The sequence below is a fragment of the Chrysochloris asiatica genome, unplaced genomic scaffold (assembly GCF_000296735.1).
Source record: "Chrysochloris asiatica unplaced genomic scaffold, ChrAsi1.0 scaffold00026, whole genome shotgun sequence".
Classification (NCBI taxonomy): Eukaryota; Metazoa; Chordata; class Mammalia; order Afrosoricida; family Chrysochloridae; genus Chrysochloris; species Chrysochloris asiatica.
The window spans coordinates 11,323,142-11,345,717 of NW_006408544.1; the positions used below are offsets into that span (position 1 = coordinate 11,323,142).

A 22,576-nucleotide genomic window follows, 5' to 3' on the forward strand; every position below is an offset into this window, starting at 1 on the left:
TGAGCACAATTAAGTGTTTCTCTTCATTTTGAGTTGTGCCACATCAGCAAATGCAGGTCCCGTGGGCTTTACTCCACTTGTGGGCAACTGTGGGCAGCTCTTCCCCATTCTAATTTTGAGTACCTTCAAACCTGAGGGGCTCATTTTCTGGCACTATATCTGAAAGTGGTTCTCTGGTATTCATAAGATTTTCAGTGACTAAATATTCAGAAGTAGTTCATCACTCCTTATTCCTAGCCTGTCTTCATCTGGAAGCTCATCTGAACCCTGTCCACCATGAGTGACCCTCAACTTTACCAAATATGTTATCCTCCATATTGTCATACTTCAGACATATTGTCCCTCCTGACAATATGTCTGAAGTGTGAGAGACGAAGTCTGGCCTTCCTGGCTTTCAAAGAGCACTCTGGCTGTACGTCTTCCAACACAGATCTGTTAGTTCTTTTGGCAGCCCATGGTACTTTCAATATTCTTCTCGAATATCATAACTCAAATGCATAAATTCTTCTACGGTAGTCCTAGTCTGTATTCACTGTCCAACTTTGACATGTATATGAGGTTATTGGAAATACCGTGGCTTGGGTAAGGTGTACCTTAGTCCTCTAAATGATATCTTTACTTTTCAACACTTTAAAGAGGTCTTGTGCAGCAGATCTGCCCAATGCAAGCAGTGACTACTATAAGGTTGTTATGAGAATTAAGAAAGCTAATAAAGCATTACCATAGCACCTTACACATAGTAGGTAACCAACAAATATTTTCCTTAGCTCAAAAGCTTCCTATTTCTTCAAAACTGAGATATTTCCCTTATCTCACAATCCTAAAATCATTCCTTCCTACATATTATTACTAACATGCTTAGTCAAAAGAAAGAATGAAAGAGGGGAAATAACGTTAAGATGCTTGACTGACTTAAGAATGCTGGTTTCCCTTGCCTACTATTGTAAAATAGACACTTGAGTGGGAGAGAAAGCAACGTGAAGAAACAGGATTACAGAAAGCGTGTAAGCCTGTCTTCAGCCTATACTTGCTTGGAATACCTAAAAGGGGTTCTAGAACCTTCCCAGTGAAATAGGCTTCTTGAAGAACCTTTGCAGTGTATAAGGACCTTAGGTGGAATTTTGAGCCCCATCCTGAAGTTTCTGAGGTAGGACATTCCCACTAGAAAGGACAAGCAGACCAATCTGAAACACCTAGAGCAATACAAGATACATCTTCAAAGAAAGATCAGCAGGAAAAATCCAAAACAAAAATGGCAGTATGATTGGCTACTACAAGAACAAGCAAGTTGTTCGCTGGGGAGCCATCAAGGAAAACAATCAGGTCCCTTCAGGAAAAGCCCCTCTATAAGACTGAAATTCAAAGGGAATACATGAGCAGGCATGTAAGCTTGCTGGTGACCATGCTGGTCTACTGGTGAGTGGAAGAGGGGGAAAGGCAGCAATGAATAAATGGGCTGAGTTCAACCATACTCCATAGACTCCGGTTGAACTGGAGATGAGAGAGAGAAGAGGAAGGGCTGGTTGGTCCAAAGTGTGGTGCGACCTTAGGACTCCTGAACCCATGGACAAGGACATAGTCACAGAGGGCTAGAGCTGAGAGTGAATCATCCAGCTGATATGAAATGAGAGGAGATGCACAAGAATACCCAAACTTGCTGATGTTGTTGTGGTTGTTAAGTGCCGTCGAGTCAGTTCCGACCCATAGTGATCCTGTACAGGGTTTCCAAGGCTGTAAATCTTTACGGGAGCAGAAAGCCTCATCTTTCTCCTGTGGAGTGGCTGGTAGTTTCGAACTGCTGACCTTGTGGTTCTCAGCCCGATTCGTAACCACTATGCTACCAGAGCTCCTTAAACTTGCTGATAGTACCCATATTATTTAGCCTTGTTAGCTTGATGACCAGAACTCGATTTGTTGTTGTTGTTATGTGCCCTGGAGTCGGTTCCAACTCATAGTGACCCTGTACAGGGTTTCTGAGGCTGTAAATCTTTACAGGAGCAGAAAGCCTCATCTTTCTCCTACAGAAAAGTTGGTAGAACTCGACTAGAGTAAGATAAAAAAAAGACAATTTTTATCTTGTTGATGATGAACTTAACCTATACTTATGGATGTAGTAGTTCAAAATACCAACTGAGAGTGTACCAACTGAAGGAGTCTTCAAATCAAGTACCACTCCTATTCCCTCTGTATACAGGGTAGCTAGGGACGGGCAACTTAGACATTGGCTACCTAAAATGAGGGGGTGATAAAGGCACGAAGTGACTGGCATATAAGTTTTCAAGAGAGAGTTTAGTTTAAGAGTATGCAGGGGAAGATAGGGTCCCCACTGAATAGTTTTCATCTTGTTTAGATGGATCTAGTGAAAAGAGATGGAGATAAGATTCTTATGACTCAATAGTGAGAAATTGTTATCATGACTAATTACAACTGTCACAACTATAAAGGTAGAAGTTTTGTGAAAAAATAAAAATGGAGGAGTAGTTAATCTTACAGTACAGAAAAAGAGGGCTCTAGGACCATCAAGAGAGAAGAGCACAGGCAGAGTGCGGGACCCTATCCAGAGAATGAGTGACACCAGAGATGGAGGCAGAGACGAGCATATGGAAAGAGGGAGCAGCTGATGACTCTAGACTCATGGAAAGAGAGGGACTGGGTGCTGGTGACCAGGAGGTAGGCTTACAGAATGTACCCTTTGGTTGTTTAAATTATTATATATTTCTGAGTGTTTCTGTGTACACCCCTCCCCCCCCCAAAAAAAAACAAAAAAAACCAAAAAACCAAACAAACAGGAAATCAGGAAATGGAAGCAAATACTGTTGAATGATAATGCATGGAGGAGATTGTAATCATTGCAATGAAACAATGGTGTTCTCCCATGTAAACTATCACTCAGTTCACAATAAAAACTTAAAAATCCAACAAACAAAAAGAGTCTGAGATTCTTTAGCCTACTCACAGTGCAAATAAGAAGACCACCACTGTCTTTTTGTGTGAGAACTGAAAAGAAGAATTACTTTTGCTTTGGTGGATCACACGGCACTCCATCCAGGTAAGAGGTCTGGTTATGCTTCTTGACATCCTGCATGGCCTCCCCATCATCTTGTCAGTAGATCTTGACTTACCAGAATCCCTACCAAAGGATCACAGAGAATCATAGTGTGTAGTAATAACTACCTTCCCTTACTGGAAACCAAGCAGGGTTGAGTACTTTATGTATATTTGATCCTCACAGAAACCCTAGGAAGTGTCATTATCTCTATTCATCAGATAAAGAGATTGAGGCTCAGAGAGGTGAAGTAACTTGCTCAAAGTCACATAGAGCTTGTAAGTGGTAAAGCCAAGATATGAACCCAGATTTGTATGATTCCAGGAGCTGGGCTCGTAACCACTAAGTCACATTTCTTCAAATACCCACAGTCCAAAACCTTGGATGAGAGTACCATCTGGACAATTTGGTGTCCCTGACTTTCTCTGTATTTGGGCTAAGAGGCACAATAGTCCCAGAGAAGGGAATAGAGGATGCAGCCTACCTATGTCTCTCTTAGTATAGTTTCTAGCTAGATGTCAGACATCTGTATGCTTGACCTGTGTTTTGGTATTCTGCCCTTGGCTCTCATTAGGAGACACTATGAGAAGCAACCTCATGATACTCCTACTAGCATCTGTTGAAGGGAGTTTCAAGAGGCAGATGTTGCTGCCTCTTGCTGAGATACCTGTGTGAGATGTTTCCTTAAGAGCTCAGTGTTGGGAAACGCTTTGCACTGCTTTATTGGAGCATGCACTTTTATTACCATTTACCATCAATAAATAAATGAACAAGCAAAGTAAAATATTTGGCCATGGATGTATATACTTGCATGTCATGTGTGACCTCAGAAGGAGATGATTATTTTTTCATCACAAACCTTCCCTGAAGGACACGCTGTCCTTGATATTCTGATTGTGCCTTAGCTCATTTCATAGCTTCTGACCTGATGCTCCATCAAGAAGGCACTCTGCCCCCTTGAGGAGAAATGGGAGAAAAACAGTGAGTCCTGAAAGACAGTTCCTTCAAGGAAAGGGCAAATGCTCACTTTTTCTACAAGCTTGATAAATAGGATTTTAATCTGAATCTGTGAAAAGAAGGGAGAGAGGGTACAGAGGACTGGTAAGGCAAGAAGAAAAAGCAATGATGGTGAGCCAGAGAAATGAGGGCGGGCGGGAGGCAGACAGAAAAGGAAGCATAGCTGAGTTGCTGCTGTGTGTCTGGTACTGTGCTAGGTAGGCATTTAAACATCATCTAATTTAAGTCTGCCAGTCAGTTAAGGTGTCAAAGCACTAAATGACTTGCTCAAGATCACAAGATAGTTAAGTGGTGAATACTGGAGTCAAGCGCAGATTTTGGTGCACAGCATTTCCTTAAGAGAGGAAACAAGGAGGGAGAAAAAGAAAGAAAGAAAAAATGGAATCGATTATAGAAGATAAGGGAGCTTAAGGGGGGGTTGGTAAGATAGAAGGCCAAGAAGGGATGTTAGAGATATGTGCAAAAGTGTGTAACTGCAGGCAAGAAAGGGTTAGTCAAAGAGACGAGACAAAGAAAAAAGAAAAGGAAAAAGAGAAGAGACAGGGAGTAAATAAATGAAAGGAGGGATGTTAGGGATGTTCAGAAACCGGAAAGAAGTACAGGATGATATGACCCTTCTTCCACTGTTAGCCTCTAAAGCTTGCTCAAGTCCCTAGCTTTGATCGCAGTCCAGACAAAAGACTTGGCTGCTTCCTCATCTGCAGATAAGAAAGCTTGTCTCTCAAAGACAGCCAGGAGAGGGCACTTCAACCTCAGGTAACAGCAACAAAGCTGCAGTTGTGGTCCCTGCAAGACAAGCAGCTGAGAGGAGTCTGAGGAAGATGCTAACTCTTACTCAGTTCCAGTAAGTTACCCGTCCTACAGGCAACACCTCTCCTATGGAGTCCACGGACATTAGATGGACAATGGACTGGTTTGGGTCTTTTTTGGTTGCCTCAAAAGCAGCTCAACAACTTCTGGACCCTGCCCCTTTCCTTACTCTAGTCTAAGATATATTCCCTCGATGCTTTTTTATTGTCCCAAGGAGGAGTGTGTCCCCAAATTCTCCCCATGTATTTTCTCCTGCTACCCTTGCTCAATAATCATCCCTTCCTTGAGTACAAGGCAGAATTGTTTTTAGAATGATTTTCACTTACTATGTCAGTTGACTTGACCAACCATACATAAGGTGCATACAAAAGGTTAATGGAAGACTGAGTTACAGATATGAGCTACAGAGATGCAGATATTGAGATACTGAGATACAGAGATGTGATGTGAGTTGTCTGTGGTCACATTTTTGAAAGTCACTATACTTTCCAGTTCTTAAAGCCCTTGATTTCTTGCTTGATGAGAACGAACTATCTTAATTTTTATCATGGCATCTTTCCTCAATACAGAATTAAGAACTTACATATTTTGTTTCCAACTGAGCAACAAATATCCAACCTAGGTCACAGTATGAGACTGGTCTCAGTCACAGATCTTTAACATAGACTGAACCTGGGAAACTTTTTTTTTTTTTTTTGAATTATGCATATGAGCCCAGATAATAGATTTATGAACTCAGATAATGGAATCTGACTCTACTGGGATATCTAAGTACTTGAAATACACTTTTCTATTTAAGACTCTTAAGGGGTTTATATAGTCCTGGTGTGGCACTGTTGGATAAGCACTAGACTGCTAATCTTGAGGTTAGCAGTCCAAACCCACCATCTACTCCTTAGAAACCCTGTAGAGGGTCGCCATGAGTAAGAACATTTAACAATAGCAACAAGGGGTTCTTAAGAATCTTGCACGGACCCTTCAGTCCACACTGATTTCATTTCTTCCTGAAGGCCCAGAAATAAATTTATTACTTGGATTTCACCCAGTTCAGTACTTGGCTAGTGATAGTATTAATAACAGCTATTCTTTTTTTTTTTTTTTTTTTTTTTGAGTGCCTATAGGCTATAGGATAAGTGATATGCAAATAATACTATCTTGCTTGCTGAAAGTGAAGAGGACTTAAAACATTTACTGATGAAGATAGGTATGGATTACATCTCAATGTAAAGAAAACAAAAATCCTCACCACTGGACCAATAAACAACATTCTCATCAACAAAGAGAAGATTGAAATTGTCAAGGACTTTATTCTTCTTGGATCAACTATTAACACTCATGGACACAGCAGTCAAGAAATCAAACGACGTAATGCATTAGGCAAATCTGCTGCACAAGACCTTTTTAAAATGTTCAAGAGCAAAGATGTCAGCTTGAGGACTAAGGTGTGCCTGACCCAAACCATGGTATTTTCAATAACCTCATATGCATGTGAAAGCTGGACAGTGAATAAGGAAGAACATAAAAGAATTGAAGCTTTTGAGTTATGGTGTTGGAGGAAAATATTGAAAGTGCCATGGGCTGCCATAAGAACCAATAGATCCATTTTGGGAGAAGTGCAGCCAGAGTGCTCCCTGGAGGCCAAGATGGCCAAACCGTTTCTCATACTTCGGACATATTGTCAGGAGGGACCAGATGCTGGTGAAGGATATCATGTTTGGTAAGGTGGAGGGTCAGAGAAAAAGAGATGGATTGGCCAAGTGGCAGCATCGATGGACTCAAGCGTGGCAACAGTAGTGAGGTTGGCCCAGGATTGGTCAGTGTCTCCGTTCTGTTGTGCATAAGGTCACTATGAGTTGCTAACAACAACAGGTTAGGTGTTGTTATGAGCACCTAACAACAACAAAACAGGATAAGCATGGGATTGCTAACTGCAAGGTCAACAATTCAAACCCATCAACCACTCCTTGAAAACCCTATACAGGATTGCTGTGAGTCAGAACGAACTTGACAGCACTTAACAATATTATGTTCTAAGTAATATTAGGAACCTGAGTATATTTTTTCTACTTTCTATTTTCATTTAATCAAAGCAATTATATGAGATAAATACAATATCCATCATTGATATTGTAAATTGAGGCTCAAAGAGACTCAGTCACATGCCCAAGATCACAAACCTGTTAAATAATACCAGAGCCAAGATTTGTACTCAGGCCATCGTGGCTCCAAAGACCATGCTTTTATTCACCATATTATTTAACAAGATCATCTACTTACATCTCAATTATTAGTTCATTAAGCCCGTGGCTGGTTCCTTCAAAGAAAGAGTGTCATTTGATGGGTCAATCAGAAGATCTGATATTAAAAGAAACAAGTTCGAGCTCTGGACAGGTATTGCTACCTGTGCAGTTTCCTTCCACCTGACTCTGAGTTTCTGTACTTCTAGAGATTGGGACTGTGCTGGTTTAGGACAGGAACTTGGGAAAAATGTCCCTCAGATTTCTTGCTTATAAAATAGAAATAATAATATTCATATCTTGAGGTTGATGTGAGAATCAAACAAGATGATGGCTCTGAAGACACTTTATATACTGATAAGTGCTGTTCACTTCCTAATGGTCCACCCAGAATTTGGCATTCCGTAGAAGATCTGTAAATATATTTTGTTTTGAATTAAAACCCAACCATCTCTGTCTCCTCTCTCCTCTTCTGTCTCCACTGACTCATGGCAAAATATGCATAGATTGAAAGCAGTGATTCTGACCCTTACCTCTCTCTAAGTTCCATCTGTCATCCTCCCAGCCACGGCTCCCACCTCCTGCCTCTTGAGACACATCAACAAGCCGAGGATGGCCATAACCTCAGCTAAAGGCCCTGTCTCAGACAGAGTTGGCAGCTGCCTCCTCTTATTGGCAGGACATTTATCATCCTGAGGAAAATATTGATGGATAAGAAGCCCCAGACAGTCAGCATGTCTCAGCTGGACATGTAGCCTGCAGGCTTGGGAAGGAAGATTTGAAGTGCTAGTTGCAATTCTTTCTGGAGAAAACGGAGGACCGATGTTCTCTGGTAGAATGTCCCTAAGCCCCCAGAGGTCTGACAAAATCCTAGGTATGATTGTGCCTAGCACAGAGTAGATATTTAGTAAGTGTGAGTTAGATATGAGTTAAATAAAGTCTCAGAATGCAAGGATCTAGAGGATGGAGGTTATTTAACCAAATTCTTCATGTTGCAGATGGGAAAGTATCTAGGGAAAGGTAGTGATTTGCTCAACAGCACACAGCAAAGTCAGTGGCTGAGATCAGACTAATAAAATACAAGGCTCATTAATCTCACATCAGAACATGGTCCATTATACAATAATGTCACTAGGAGATATCACAAAACCTTAAGTCAGATAGGACAGTCTGAGAATCTGAAATTCTTGGCTCCCTAGGGGACTCTGGGAGAAGGTGATACTTTGACTTAGTTTCAGAGCCAATCTCCCAGAGACAAAAGTTTGTAGAGATGAAAAGATTGGGATGAACAGCTGAATGTTGAGTGTTACTTGGTGTGGCAGTGTGGCATTTCCCTGTGGTATACTTGCCGATTTCAACTGACCCTGTCCAACCCATCCTCCCTACTTCTGCCACAGTGATCTCCCTGAAACCTTAGTGTGTCTGTGGATCACTAGGTCTTCACCAAATAGTTCCCACAGCTCTCTTCTAACCCACCTCATGATCCCCAACTTGTGCCCCAAGCCTCAGACATGTTCAATGTAGGCAAGCAGGTCCTTAGGGCCCTGAATTTTGCTCACGCTGCCTACAAAGCCCTTTGCACTCTTTTTGTACTTCTGTTGTTGTTGTCAGGTGCCATCGAGTCGGGACCGACTCATAGCGACCCCATGCACAGCAGAACGAAACAATGTCCGATCCTGGACCAACCTCACTACCGCTGCCACACTTGACGCCATCAATGATGCCACCTGGCTGATCCATCTCATTGGGGGTCTTCCTCTTTTTCTCTGACCCTCCATCTTACCCAGCATGACATCCTTCTCCAGCGACTGTTCTCTCCTGACAATATGTCCAAAGTATTTTGTACTTCTAGACTTGGTCAAAGTGACAATGCCTGTCTTGCTGCCCAGATCTCACCTCTGGTATTCTTGAATCTGGGTTGGAGACTCCATCCCTGTGCTCCCTGCTGTCACTCTTCTGCCCACCTCTCCTTCCACATTGGAAGTTCAAGAGGGGACATGGCTACACATCTCTGGGTCCCCAGACACTAGCCCAGGGCCTAGTGCATACTAGGTGCTCAGTGAGTGCAGCTTCAAAAATGCAAAGGCCTTTCAACTTAGAGGTTCATCAGTGGCCCTTCTCTGACCCTTAGGGAGTTCTGGTGTGGCACCATAGAATAAACACTCTACTTCACGATCGGTTTAAACTGCAAAATCAGTGGTTCAAATTCACAATCTGCAATGAGTCAGAATCCATTCGAAGGCACGTAACACCAATAACAACAAATATGGCATATAGTTCCCTTCATTGTCCTTTGGTCAAATTTAGGCCTCAAATTTGCAACTGGTAAGAACTGATCTTGGGTAAAGCCCTTTCATTTTTGCTTTCCCTTTCTATCTCTCAACTCCTCTGCTCATTTGTGTAATACAAGAGTACATATGTATGCATATGTGTGCAAGTGAGCATATACACACACACAAAAACAAACAAACAAAAACATGTTCAAGTTTCTTAAGAAAAAAACAGGATTTCTGACCATCAACTAATAACCATAATCTTGAAACAATATGAATTCTTTGTATCCTCACCTTGGTTTCCATGGAATCGCATAGTGCTGCTAGTGAAGGTTGACAGTTATCACTATGAAGTAACTTTACAACTTTGAAATTTGTAGCTCTCTGCTGTCAGTAATATTAACAGCATTTTGAATTATGGCTATAAACTTGACAATAACAGATAAAACCTTTATAAACCTCCTTTCAGAGGATAAGGAAGTCTGGAGAGGGGAGAGCTAATGACAATTCAGTTTCCAGGACTGTGTAGAAGGTATTCAGAAACCGGGGTGCATTGTGATCTGGAAAGGGGAAGCAGCAGTAGGTCCAAGGGAGGGCTCACAAAGGACAAGGTGGTTCCGTTTCATAGGATTTGCTTGGTCGGCAGTTCAAGATCACCAGCTACTCCTTGGAAACCCTATACAGGGTCGCTATGGGTCAGAGTCGACTCGACGGCACTTCACAACAACAATATTACCAAAGCAGATTGCCAGAACTTTCTTCCGTGCCACCACTGCATGGGTTTGAACTGCCAGCCTAAACAGCTAGGTACCTTTAAATGCTAATGAATAAGTCAGACTTGCTGTTTCCTATCCTTCTGCCTTTCATTTCCTAGTCTCCTGAAAAGTGAGGATTCCTCTCAAGAAAGGAAAGCCAGGCTGTACCCCCAAGCCCCCGACCCAAGGTTGATGCTTCCTCAGAGCAGCACAGACTACATAACTCATTGCCCTATTGGTGATCCAAGTTGAAAGGCAGATTCTAGGTGGTGCTCCCAATTCATTCATTCATAGTTTGCTGATTTTATGGATTCTTCTTTTGCAAGTACTGCATTGTGGTTTCATGTCTTACTTTGAAAAGTGGTATCTTAGGACCCTAGATAAAAACAACACTTTTTAGTCCTGTTAAATTTTAGCAATCTAGGCTTCTACTACCCCTTCAGACAAAAAGGAATTGAGGAATGCAGTAACCTCAACAGGGAGTAAACTACCAGGTCATCTAGAAGTGGGAAAGGAACCCTAAACAATCAGCCTGAGAAGATGCATCTGCTCGTATCACTGGATCCCCAACATGGGGAGAGCATGCCTGAAGAAATTTATAAGATGATCTATGTCATTTTATGAGAGTGTTGGTCATCTAAGACATTTCCTGACCTTTCCTCCTTCTCTTCTGCTCAGCTTTGGAGTGTCTTCTGAATTGCATTGTGTCCTTCAAAATATGTGTTAATTCGGTTGGGTAGACCATGATTCTCAGTACACAAAATTATCCTCCATTTTGTGATCTGATGTAATTAATGGCAATTATGTTAATGAGAGGCAGGATATAATCTACAGGATTATGAGTATTTTGAGTCAATCTTTTTTATATCAAATAAATTAAACAAGGAAGCCGAGCTCAGAGAGATGTCAGTACCCCCAAGAAAGAAGAGCTGGGGGTAGAGTGTATCTATATCCTTTTGGCCCAGGGTTCCTGTGCTTGGAACTTCCTAGATCTAGGAGAGAATAGCTGCCAAAATAAATAGAGACCTCCAAGGGGCACAAAGCCCACAGATGTTAAAAGGAGACAAGGACCTTCACTCAGAACTGACAGTGAGAGAAAATCTTCTAGAGCCGGAATCCTGAATCTGAACTTCTAAACTCTTAAATTGTGAGAGAACAATTTTTATTATTGTTAAAACCATCCATTTGTGAAATTTCTGTTATAGCAGCACTAGGTACCTAAGACAGAGGGGTCAACAGGTTAGCCGGCTGGAGGAAAAGAACTGGAAAACCAATCAAGGAAAGAGAAGAAGCCAGTCATGCTCCCTTACTATCTGAGCACATTGAGGCAAGCTGGAGGATGGGAAAAAGTTGGGTTTTGAAGAGGTTGGATGATGTTGACCAGATATAGCTGTTGCTGAAGTGATACTGCTTTGTGACTAGAATTAATTGGAGAACTTTTAATTTCCTGAGAGTGATTGGAAAATCCTGGGGTCTATCAGAGCTTTTTGAGTCCTGGTATGGCACTGTGGGTTAATGCATCAGACTGCAAAATCGTTTGAACTGCAAGGTCAGTGGTTCAAGCTCACTAGCTGCTCCTTAGAAACCCTATATAGGGTCGCTGTGGGTCAGAATCAACTCGATGGAACTTAACAACAACATCAAAGTTTTTAGGTGGTTGTTATTGTTAGGTGCTATCGAGTTGGTTCTGACTCATTGTGACCCTGTGAAAAAAAAAACAGAATGAAACACTGCCTGATCCTGAGCAATACTCACAATTTTTATTACACTTAAGCCCACTGCTGTTGCCATTGTGCCAAGCCATTTTGTTGGGGGGGGGGGTCTTCCTCTTTTTTGCTGACCCTCCACTTTACTAAGTAAGATGTCCTTCTCCAGGTTCTGGTCCCTCTAGATAATATTTCTGAAGTATAAGAGACAAAATCTTGCTATCTTTGCTTCTAAGGATCATTCTGGCTGTACTTCTTCCAACATAGATTTGTTTGTTCTTCTAGCAGTCCATGGTATTTTAAAAATTCTTCTCCAAAATCATAACTCAAATGCATCAATTCTTTTACAGTCTTCCTTGTTATCATCCAATTTTCACATGCATACAAGGCTACTGAAAATACTATGGCTGGGGTCAGGCACACCTTATTCCTCAAACTGACATCTTTACTCTTGAGCACTTTAAAGAGGTCTTTTGCAGTAGATTTGGCTAATGCAGTATGTTTTTTAATTTCTTGACAACTGCTTCCATGAGTGTTTATAGTGGATCCAAGCAAAATGAAGTCTTTGACGACTATAATCTATTCTCTATCAATCATTATCTTATTTACTGGTCCAGTGTTGAATATTAAAAAAAAAAAAATTATATTGAAATATAACCCATACTGAAAGTTGTGGTCTTTGATTTTCATTAATGAGTACGTTAAGTCCTCTTCATTTTCAGCAAGCAAGATTGTATTATCTGAATATCACAGGTTGTTTTTGAGTCTTCATCCAATCCTGATCCCATGTTATTCTTCATATAATCCAATGTCTTGGATTATTTGCTCAGCATACAGATTGAATAAATTCAGTGAATGAATAAAACCATGGTACATATCTTTCCTGATTTTAAACCGTTCAGTGTCCCCTTGTACTGTTTGAAGAACTGCCTCTTGGTCTATGTACACATTCTTCATGAGTACAATTACATGTTCTGGGATTCCCATTTTTTGCAGTGTTATCCATAGCTTGTCATGAAAGCCTTTGCATAGTCAATAAAGCACAGGTAAACATCTTTCCGGTATTCTCTGCTTTTAGCCATGATCCATCTGATGTCAGAAATGATATCCCTTGTTCCACATCCTCATCTGAATCTGACTTGAACCCCTTGGAAGTTCCCTGTTAACATACTGTTGCAGTTGTTTTTGAATTATCCTTAGCATAATTTTACTTGCATGTGATATTAATGATATTATCCAATTGATTTCCTTATTTCACTGGGTAACCTCTCTTTGGAATGGGCACAAATATGGGTCTCTTCCAATCAATTGGCCAGGTATCTGTCTTCCAAATTTCTTGGTATGGATGAGTGAGCACCTCCAGTGCTTCAACAGTTTGTTGAAAGATTTCAATTTGTATTCCATCAATTTCTGGAGTCTTGTTCTTTGCCAATGCCTTCAGTGCATCTTGGACTTCTTCCTTCAGTACCATTGGCTCTTGATCATATGCTACCTCTTGAAATGGTTGTGCATTGACCATTTCTTTTTGATATAGTGACTCTGTATTCCTTCCATCTTCTTTTGATAGTTACTGCAACAGTCAATATTTTGTCCCTAGAATCCTTCAGTATTGCATATCGAGGCTTGAATTTTTCCTCAGTTCTTTCAGCTTTTATACACATATCTATATCTATAATCCATATCTATCTATCTATAGTGTCTATGAGAGACAAAACAAATAAAATTGTTTTATAATTGTTTCCTGTGATTATGGCCTGTTCAATGTGACTGTTAGATACTTCACAACTCTTTTCTTCATAATCTGGGTAGTTTACCTATATATTTATTTATCAATCACTGCTTCTAGTCCAGCCCCAGCCACCTTTTGATACATTGGACCCAGCATGCTCTTTGGCATTTGAACTTTCTCCTTTTCCTTCTGCTGGGAAGGCTGCTCTAATTCTTTTTTCCTATCTCTAGTCCTATTCATCTTTAAGGTCTGAGCTTTAGCTTTCTCCTGGAAGTCTTTCTTCTTTACTCTGTCTCTGCCAACCCACCAACTAGGTCAAGTGACTCCTGTGTACTTCTGTAGTCATCAGAAATGTTCTCAGCCAGAGCATCTATTCCTCTGCAATGTTGATGTCTTTTTACACTTAGTTTTTCCTCTAGAGTGTTTCTTTATTGAAGGCAGCACCACGCTTTATTAATATGTCTCTTTCTAGTGCCTAATGAGTACTTGTTGGATGGATAAGTATATAAATTATGTCTTCAAGGTCTGATGTATGCCTTAACAGTCACAGTGCAAAGCATTTAGTAGGTTCTGGATTGAAACCAATCCAATTAACTAAATTCTGAATCTTTGTATCTTTGCTTGCTTTTTGCCAGAAATCAGAAGCTAGAGTATTTTCTGATTTTGAGTTGTCCACAGTGATATGCCTGAGTCGAAACCAGTCTGCTCAGGACCCAATGTTTTTCTCACACATTATGTGAAAGAGCTATTTCCTCTTGGCTTGTAACCAACACAAACAAAGGCCAGAGAAGCTCTGGGTTACTTTATGATCCCAGTTTAGCTTCTCCTTCTCTCTCTCTCTCTATATATATATATTTTTTAAGTCATTTGAACAGAGCATATTTATTACTTGGCAGGTCACTAAATTGTAAATTGGGTTTCATGAAGAATGATTCAAAATTCTCAGGAATTAGTTATTTCACAACAACAAAAACAACAAACCACAGGAAAGAAAGGCAAAGGAACAAATATCAAATGGCACAGAGTATGTGCCTGATGATTTATCTGCATTCTTCCATGAATTCCTCACAGCAACCTTGTGAGGTAAATGATCACTGTCCATACTCTACAAATGAAGAGGCTCAGTTAGTGGCAGTTATATTAGTGAAAGGTTAAATGGCTTTCTCAGAACTCATGCCTATAGCTCTGATGTAGCGCTGCCTTCTTGCCATGACATGGAGCAGTGTGAACCCCAAAGACCCTAGTCAGGGCAGAAGCTCCCAAGGATGTCCCTGTTTTAGAATCTGATAAAAAATATGGCCCTTCCTCAAAGAAAATGAACCTCTGCATCTTTATATACAATCTCACATGGGTTTTATACAGTTTGGGGGATCTTCTTGAAGTCTACCAACGGACAGTTCAACTAAGAGCCTTAAACTAAAAGTTGTCCGGGACACTTTTGGATTGATTTTCTATGTTAGATTGGAACATGTGTCTGTTCATGGAATCACTGAATCTTAAGACTCACCAAAAGCCAGGATCATGATTTCTTGATGTCATAAATTCATCTAAGTGTGGAATTTTATCATTTTAGATTTTAGAGCTTGAAAAAATCTTCACATGCCAGATCTTGAAGGGATCAGAGTTAGTGATAGAGTCTCCATATAATTTCATTCAACAACTCAGGAATTCTTACATATTGCGACTAAGAAATGGGACAAGTCAAGGTTTTCTGAGGACACTCAGTAGTAGTGGTAGAATAAGCATCAGAACCCCAGTTTTGGGACTGAAAGCCTGGCTACCTGGTTAAAGACTTAATCGATAGAAAGAAAGCCTTGCAGGCCACATGAGACTGAGAATACTGGAGACAGAAGGAATATTTGTTGAGAACCTGTGATGTGGCAAGCAGTTCTGGGCGATAACAAATACATCACATCTTTTCATCGTCCTGATAAGTGGACTGCTAACTGCAAAGCTGACAGTTCAAACCTACCAGCCACTCCTCAGAAACCCTATACAGTTTGCTTTGTTGCAATTGACTTGATGACATTAACAACAACAAAAATAACCTGCAAAGTAGTTATTATTATTTTCAGTTTACAAATTGAGTTAAAAGGCTCATATTGGTGAGATGATCTAAGAAACCCTGGTGATGCAGTGTTTAAAATGCTCGTTTACTAAAGGAAAGGTCAGTAGTTTGAACCCAGCAATCTCTGTCAGAGCAAGATGTGGCAATCTGACTCCATAAAGATTACAGCTTCAGAAACCCTATGGGGCAGCCCTATTCTGTCCTATAGGGTTGCTTTGAATCAGAATCGACTCTATGGCAATGATTCTGTGTTTTTTAATGAACTGACCAGCCCAAGGTCATACAGGCAGGTGTGTATCAGCGAGTGTGCCAACTGTTGTATTTCCCTGATGTTGTGGAGAAGGGAAATCAGAGAGGAAAATGATGGCAGTATTTAACTGGCATCTCTCTAGGTGGAAAAAGAGAATGGACAAACACAAGTGGGAAGAAGTGAACCCTATTGTGGGGCTGGATTCCTACCTCCCCACTCACTGATCTCACACTCACCCAACTATCTCTGGCCTACTTATCTAGCCTCCACATACCCTCATACTGGGAAGAAGGTACGATGATGATGACAGTAAGTGACTTAATCGTGGGAACGACTCATTTCCCACTGCTAAAAGTTGTTCTAAAGTCAAAACTCTTAACCATGATAATACCATCAAGACCTTTTTCTCCATGAGCCCTACCTAGGCAGTCATTTTCCTCTTGCTTCACCTCCCCTCCCCTCCCCTCTTTAATATAAATGATGGGTCCTCACATAAACCATTTAAATGCTTTAAACAATTTCACTTAATATTTAGTTTTCAGAACACACTCAGAAACAATGATTACATAACAAGTCAATGAGGTTAAGTATTACTGTTCTCCTATTACAGATGATACAATTCAGGCCTGAGAAGGTTATGCAACTTGTTTAAGGTTGTACATCTTGTAAGAGGCTGAATCTGTTCTCTTTGTATGTTGTTATTGTTGTTAAGTGTCACTGAGTTAGTTCCAACTCATAGCAACCATGTATAGGGTTTCCAAGGAGTGGCTGTCACATTAGAACCATCAACCTTTGGGTTAGCAGGTCTATATAGCTCTACTCTGACAAACATCATATAGCATCACACCAGAATTCTGCATAACAGCATGCTTTTTCATGAGTATCTCTACTTATATCCAGCAGGGGTTGGAAAAGTATGGAGGTGCTTGGTTCCTTTTTAGAGGAAGCTTACTTCAGAGAGATTAGAGACCTGTTGAAAGGTGTTATGTGGGATGAGGTTGGTGTGGTAACAGTGTCCTCTGGACTGGGAGTCAGGAGAATCCAGATCTCCTGACTCTAGTCCAGAGGACACTTTCTCCCAGACCATATTGCCATTCCCATCAGACCATGTAATTTATTTTTGTGATGGGGAGAAGGAGCTAGAAGCCAGCAAAGATCAAAATCTGTGTATCTGAAATATCACTCTGTTATGAGATGAAATAGAAAAACATTTTTTTTTCAAACAGGAACCAGGTTAAATCACCTTTGCATACATTCAGTTGGCCTCAGCATCCCTGGTACAATGTCAGTTTCCCATTCTCATTCTCTTAATAATAGAGCAAAGCAGGGTACCTCCAACTGTATCATGGCTTGCTCAGCTTGTATCTAGTCTCACACACAATTTGTTCACCCTTAACGCCTTTCAATCTCTAGCCCTTGTTTCCAATGCCAAATTCTTAATATTCCACTGGAGTCTCTAGGTAGTGCAAATGACTAAGACAGTTTTCTGAACTGAAATGTTGGGGGTTTGAGTCCACATTAAAGCACCTTGGAAGAAGTACTTAGTAATCTACTTCTGAAAATTTAGCCACTGAAATCCCGATGGAGCACAGTTCTACTCTGACAAACATGGGGTTATGATGAGCTGTACTTGATTCATTAGCAACTCGCTAATATTCTACTACCACCATCACCACCCTCAGTCTAGATTTGAATCACTTCTCATCTGGATTGTCATAACCAACACATGTCCCTGCCTTTAGTTTTGGTTTCTTCTTATCCATTCTTCTTGCAGCCAGAATAGCTTTCCACCTCTATTAAAAATCTATCAACGACATTTCGTTGTCTGTACTAAAATTAAAACTTCTTGTTATTTTTAACTGCCATTGAGAGGGTATAATTTCAAACTCATGCTTGTATCCAAAGTCCTTCAGCCATATTGGGCCATTTACAGCTATAGGTTCCTCCCATTAATCTGGTCTGCAATGTCCTCCCTCCAACACGGCAACTACCTTCCTCAAACCAATCTGGTTACATTTTCCTCAATCTTAACAACCCACTCTTGATGTCACTTCTACTAGGAAGCCTTTTCTGACATCCTAATACTGGATTTGAATTTCCCTATATCGATGAGAAAAAAATGGAACAAAAAATTTTTGTCTTCAGTATATTACATTCCCAGTGCTTAGAGTTTTACTTGATTTATAGCATTCTTAAGTGCCATCAAGTTAGTTCTGACTCATAACGGCCCTGTATATGGTTTCCAAGGAGCAGCTAGTGAATTTGAACCACCAACCTTGCGATTCAAACCAATCTTGTGGTCCAGTGTATTACCACACAGCACCACACCAAGACTCCTGACTTATAGTAGGCACTGAATATACTTTTGTTAAACAAAAGGTTTTCATAGTTCTCTAGAATGTATATAATATAGTAGATACTATAATTGCCTCTTTCTCTCTGTGTCTCTCCAAATAGACTGACAGCTTTAAGTAAAAAATTTATCTGTGGTGCCTTGCATGATTCCTGCTACATGCTAGGCAATCAGTGTACTTTCATTCAACAAGGATGGGTGTTAATGGAGAAAAATTGCTAGACCTGGGCTAAGTGAGAGATAATCTACTAAGAATCACAAGTATTTCTAATATGAAAACATGTCAGAGCTACTGAGAAAGGATAAGAGAACCGACCAAATTTGACATCAGAAAACAACTACAAACTAACTACAGGCCTCCTCTGAAGGGACCCATGTCTCATCATGAATAAGGATGGTGGAATCTCCTTTGGTGCTCATGCTCAAATTCCTTTTCTTCCAGGTAAGTCCCTCTACATCTTTTGCCGCAATATTGTGGGGGAACAAAGCAGGCACAGCATGAAATGAAATCTAAGCATGTATCATAGAGGCTAGTGGCTTCTGGAGAAGTTAGAGACCACACATCATCCAGAGGGAGAAAGAGTATGGCACATAAAAGATTACTAAGACTTTGGAAGTCACAGATTCTTTGCCTCAGAGTAGTGCTTACTCCTTGGCCTTGCTGAGTTAGGTGATTATGAAAGCAGATTTCAAGACTGGCTTTCTAGGTCTCTAGTTGCTGCAGGAAGGGGGTTCCTAATTCTTATCATGAGCTCTCCAGTGCTGTATAGGTTCTGGAACATTGCAGTATCACCTGACTCACTTCCTGTTAGCTCTTCCCACTAGAGGCTGTAAATTGCCTCCTACATCCCCAGAAAAATAACTGAACCACTCAGGGTCACCAGGCTGTGATGGGCTGAGTGGACAAGCCATAAGTTATGCTTTGGCCATAAAGTATGTTTTCCTGAACAGAGTGGTAGCACTCCATAAACACTCACCAAAGCTGGCTGTTGTTGCTAAGTATTGTGGAGTAGGTTCTGACTTATAGCAACCCTGCACAGGGTTTTTGAGGCTGTAAATCTTTACAGGAGCAAAAGCCTCATCTTTCTCCCATGGAACAGCTGGTAGTTTCGAACTGCCAACCTTGAGGTTAGCAGCCCGATACATAACCACTACACTACCAGAGCTAGAAGGGCCTAAAAGAATATTTCAATCTCTAAGGAGAAAGATTTTACATTCATGGAGAGTTAATTTCATCCCCCTCCCCGCCCAATGATAATTCTTTATATGAGAAAGCCAAGTGTTAGGAAAGGAGAATTGAGTCAATCCAAAAACAAAAGGCTAAAAGAAGGCAGAATCTGTCACAATTCAGAATAATTTATATAAAGCAGATGGGACCCGGAACCCTGATCCCAGGGCTTTGGAATTAAAATTAATAAAAAATTGCTAAAAGTGTAAGCAAGCAAGTAAATTATGTCCAAGTTTATCATGACAAGCTTGGGAATTTTCAGAGAAATTTGGCAAGAAAACTACATGGAAAAGCAATTGGACAAAGCAAATAAAAAGGCAGAGAGAAGGATGCACAGAGAATGAAAAGAGAAAGGTAGGAAAGAAGAAAAGGAGGCAAAGAAGAGAAAGGAAGAGAAAAGAGGATAGGAAGAAGAGAGCAGAGGAGGGGAGAAACAAGGTAAGAAGAAGGGAAATAAATGGACAAGACAAGGAAAGAACAGAAGAAAAAGGAGAGGAGAGGAAGAAACCAGGAAAAGGAAAGATGATGCATAGAGAGAATAGGAAGTAAGAGAGTCGAAGCATGAGAAGACAGAAAATACAATATTGGTTTATATTTACAGAAGGATGAGTCAAGAGCCTCAAGTTTTTATCAAGTTCTTCCCCAGAAACACTTGGATTGGTCAATAGACCTTACATGGCAGGATAGCCCCTCTGACCTGAGAGAGCAGGAGGGAGAAAAAGATGAAAGTAGTATAAGCTATGGCATGACCATGGGTTCAGGGAGCCTCAAGAAGACTGGGGATCTAGCTGAGGCAGTTGTGTGTATGTGAGAGGAGGGGTGGATAATGTTACAAGGAGCAAGAGTAAACAGGACAATCCTCAGATGGTACCAGCAGAACTAGTCATCTCCATGACTCTAACACCTTACCTGACCTGGGACCTAATTTCTGACCTGTCCAGTAAATTGTCAGACCTGGTAGCTGGATGGCGCCTAGTCCTGGGTTGGATGGGGTCCTGCCAAGGAAGGATACAAGCTTCTTCAGTGTAGGGCACAGCAACTGTGGTGCCCCCAGTGATGTAGCTGTAGAAGGAGACCTCGAGGGTGTAGCAATAGGAAGTGTGGTCCAGGAGTCCACCAAGGAAGCGACGGCCTGTTCCCGCTTTTACAGCATCACGGTTAAAGGATGTGCTGGACTGTGAATGACAGAATTAGAGGAGACAATCAGAGCAGGGTACCTGCTGGTCATTCAGCAAATCTTAAAATATCTTTGGGTCTCATGTTCCTCATATGAAGAGTGGGATATTAATCCCATTATTACTGGATTATTATAGTAACTGATTAAACAAATATAACTCAGTGAAAGTATCAGCAGAGTCATTGATAAAAAGTAACTATAAATCAATACATGTTTGAAGAAAGTTAATTTTGATTGTGGGCAAGTGGAGCAAAACAGTACAAGGGAAAAAGAAGCAAGATAAGCAATGGATTGAAAACCACAAAGTCAGCAGTCCAAACCCTCCAGCTGCTCCTCAGAATCCCTGTACAAGATCGCTATGAGTTGGAATCGACTTGATGGCACTTGACAATAACACATTATGACAACCAGGACTACAATTTGTGCAAGTTTTCAATGCTATAATGCTATTTCTCATGTAATATTGTATTTAGACTTCAAAATAACTCCTTAAATGAATTTTCTCTTCTATAGATGAGTGTTATGAATTCAGTTGTGTCCACCAAAAATATGTAGTGTAAATCCTAATCTCTACATTGTTGTTTGGTGGCATTGAGTGGGTTCTGACTCATAGTGACACTATGAAAAACAATAAAACATTACCCAGTCTTACACCATCCTCAAAATTGTTATGTTTGACCCAATTGATGCTGCCCCTGTGTCAATCCAACTCATGGGGGTCTTCCTCCTTTATATGACCCTCTACTCTATCAAGCATGATGTTCTTCCTCAGGGACTGGTCCCTCCTGATAATATTTCTGAATATTGTTGTGTGTTGCTGAGTCAGTTCCAACTCAGAGCAATCTGTATATGGTTTCTGAGGAGCAGGGGGTGAGTTTGAATGACCAATCTTGAAGTTCAAACCAGCTTTGAAGTTGTGTGCTTATCCTACGGTGCTACAAGAGAGACTAAGTCTGGCCATCCTTGGTTCTAAGGAGCATTCTGCTGTACTTCTTCTAACACAGATTTGTTTGTTCTTCTGGCAGTTCATGGTACTTCCAAAATTCTACTCCAACACCATATCAAATGCATCAGTTCTTTTACGGTCTTCCTTATTCATTGTCCAACTTTCACATGTATAGGAGGCTATTGAAAATACCATTACTTGGATCAGGCACACCTTAGCCCTCAAACTGATGCCTTTGCTCTTAAATACTTTAAAGACGTCTTGTGCAACAGATTTGCCTAGTGCAATATGTTGCATAATGCGAGATATTGTTTGCTTTCTTGATTGATGCTTCTGTGAGTGTTGATTGTGGATAGAAACAAAGTGTAGTCTTTGACAACTTCAATCTTTTCTCCATTTATCTTTACATTATTTATTGGTCCAGTTGTGAGAATTTTTGTTTTCTCTACATTGAGGTGCAACCCTTACCAAAGACTATAATCCCATTTGGGAATGGGTTGTCTTTATTATGTTAATTAGAACAACTTGATAAAAACTAATAAGATTAGCATTGCATGTGTCTGGAATCAATTTCGTTTGAGATATTCGTTGTTGTTGTTGTTAGGTGCTATCAAGTTGGTACTGACTCACAGTGGCCCAATGCACAACGGAACGAAACACTGCTCGGTCCTGGGCCAAGCTCACAAATGTTGCCACGCTTGAGCCCATTGACGCTGCCTTTGCCAGTCCATGTCACTTATTAGGCTCATTTAATATTTGTCCTTTTGAGATTGGCTAATTTCACTCAGCAGAATGTCCTACAGGTTCATCCATGATATGAGATGCTTCACAGATTCATCATTATTCTTCAATATTGCATAGTATTCACAGTGTGTAAGTACCAAAGTTTGTTTATCCATTCTTCTATTGACAGGCATTTAACCTGTATCATCTTTTTACTATTGTTAATAGTACTGCAATGAACATGATATAAGTATATAT

The 22,576-nt window shown here is 40.6% G+C and overlaps 1 protein-coding gene across 1 annotated transcript in view; it reads right to left on the reverse strand.

Annotated features, from left to right (window-relative positions):
- Window positions 1-22,576, reverse strand: part of AGBL4 (ATP/GTP binding protein-like 4) — a 2,461,121-nt gene that overhangs the window by 65,739 nt on the left and 2,372,806 nt on the right. Inside the window, exon 11 of the mRNA XM_006839859.1 lies at window positions 20,485-20,647. Coding sequence (XP_006839922.1) covers window positions 20,485-20,647 — 163 coding nt within the window. The remainder of the gene's footprint in view (window positions 1-20,484; window positions 20,648-22,576) is intronic.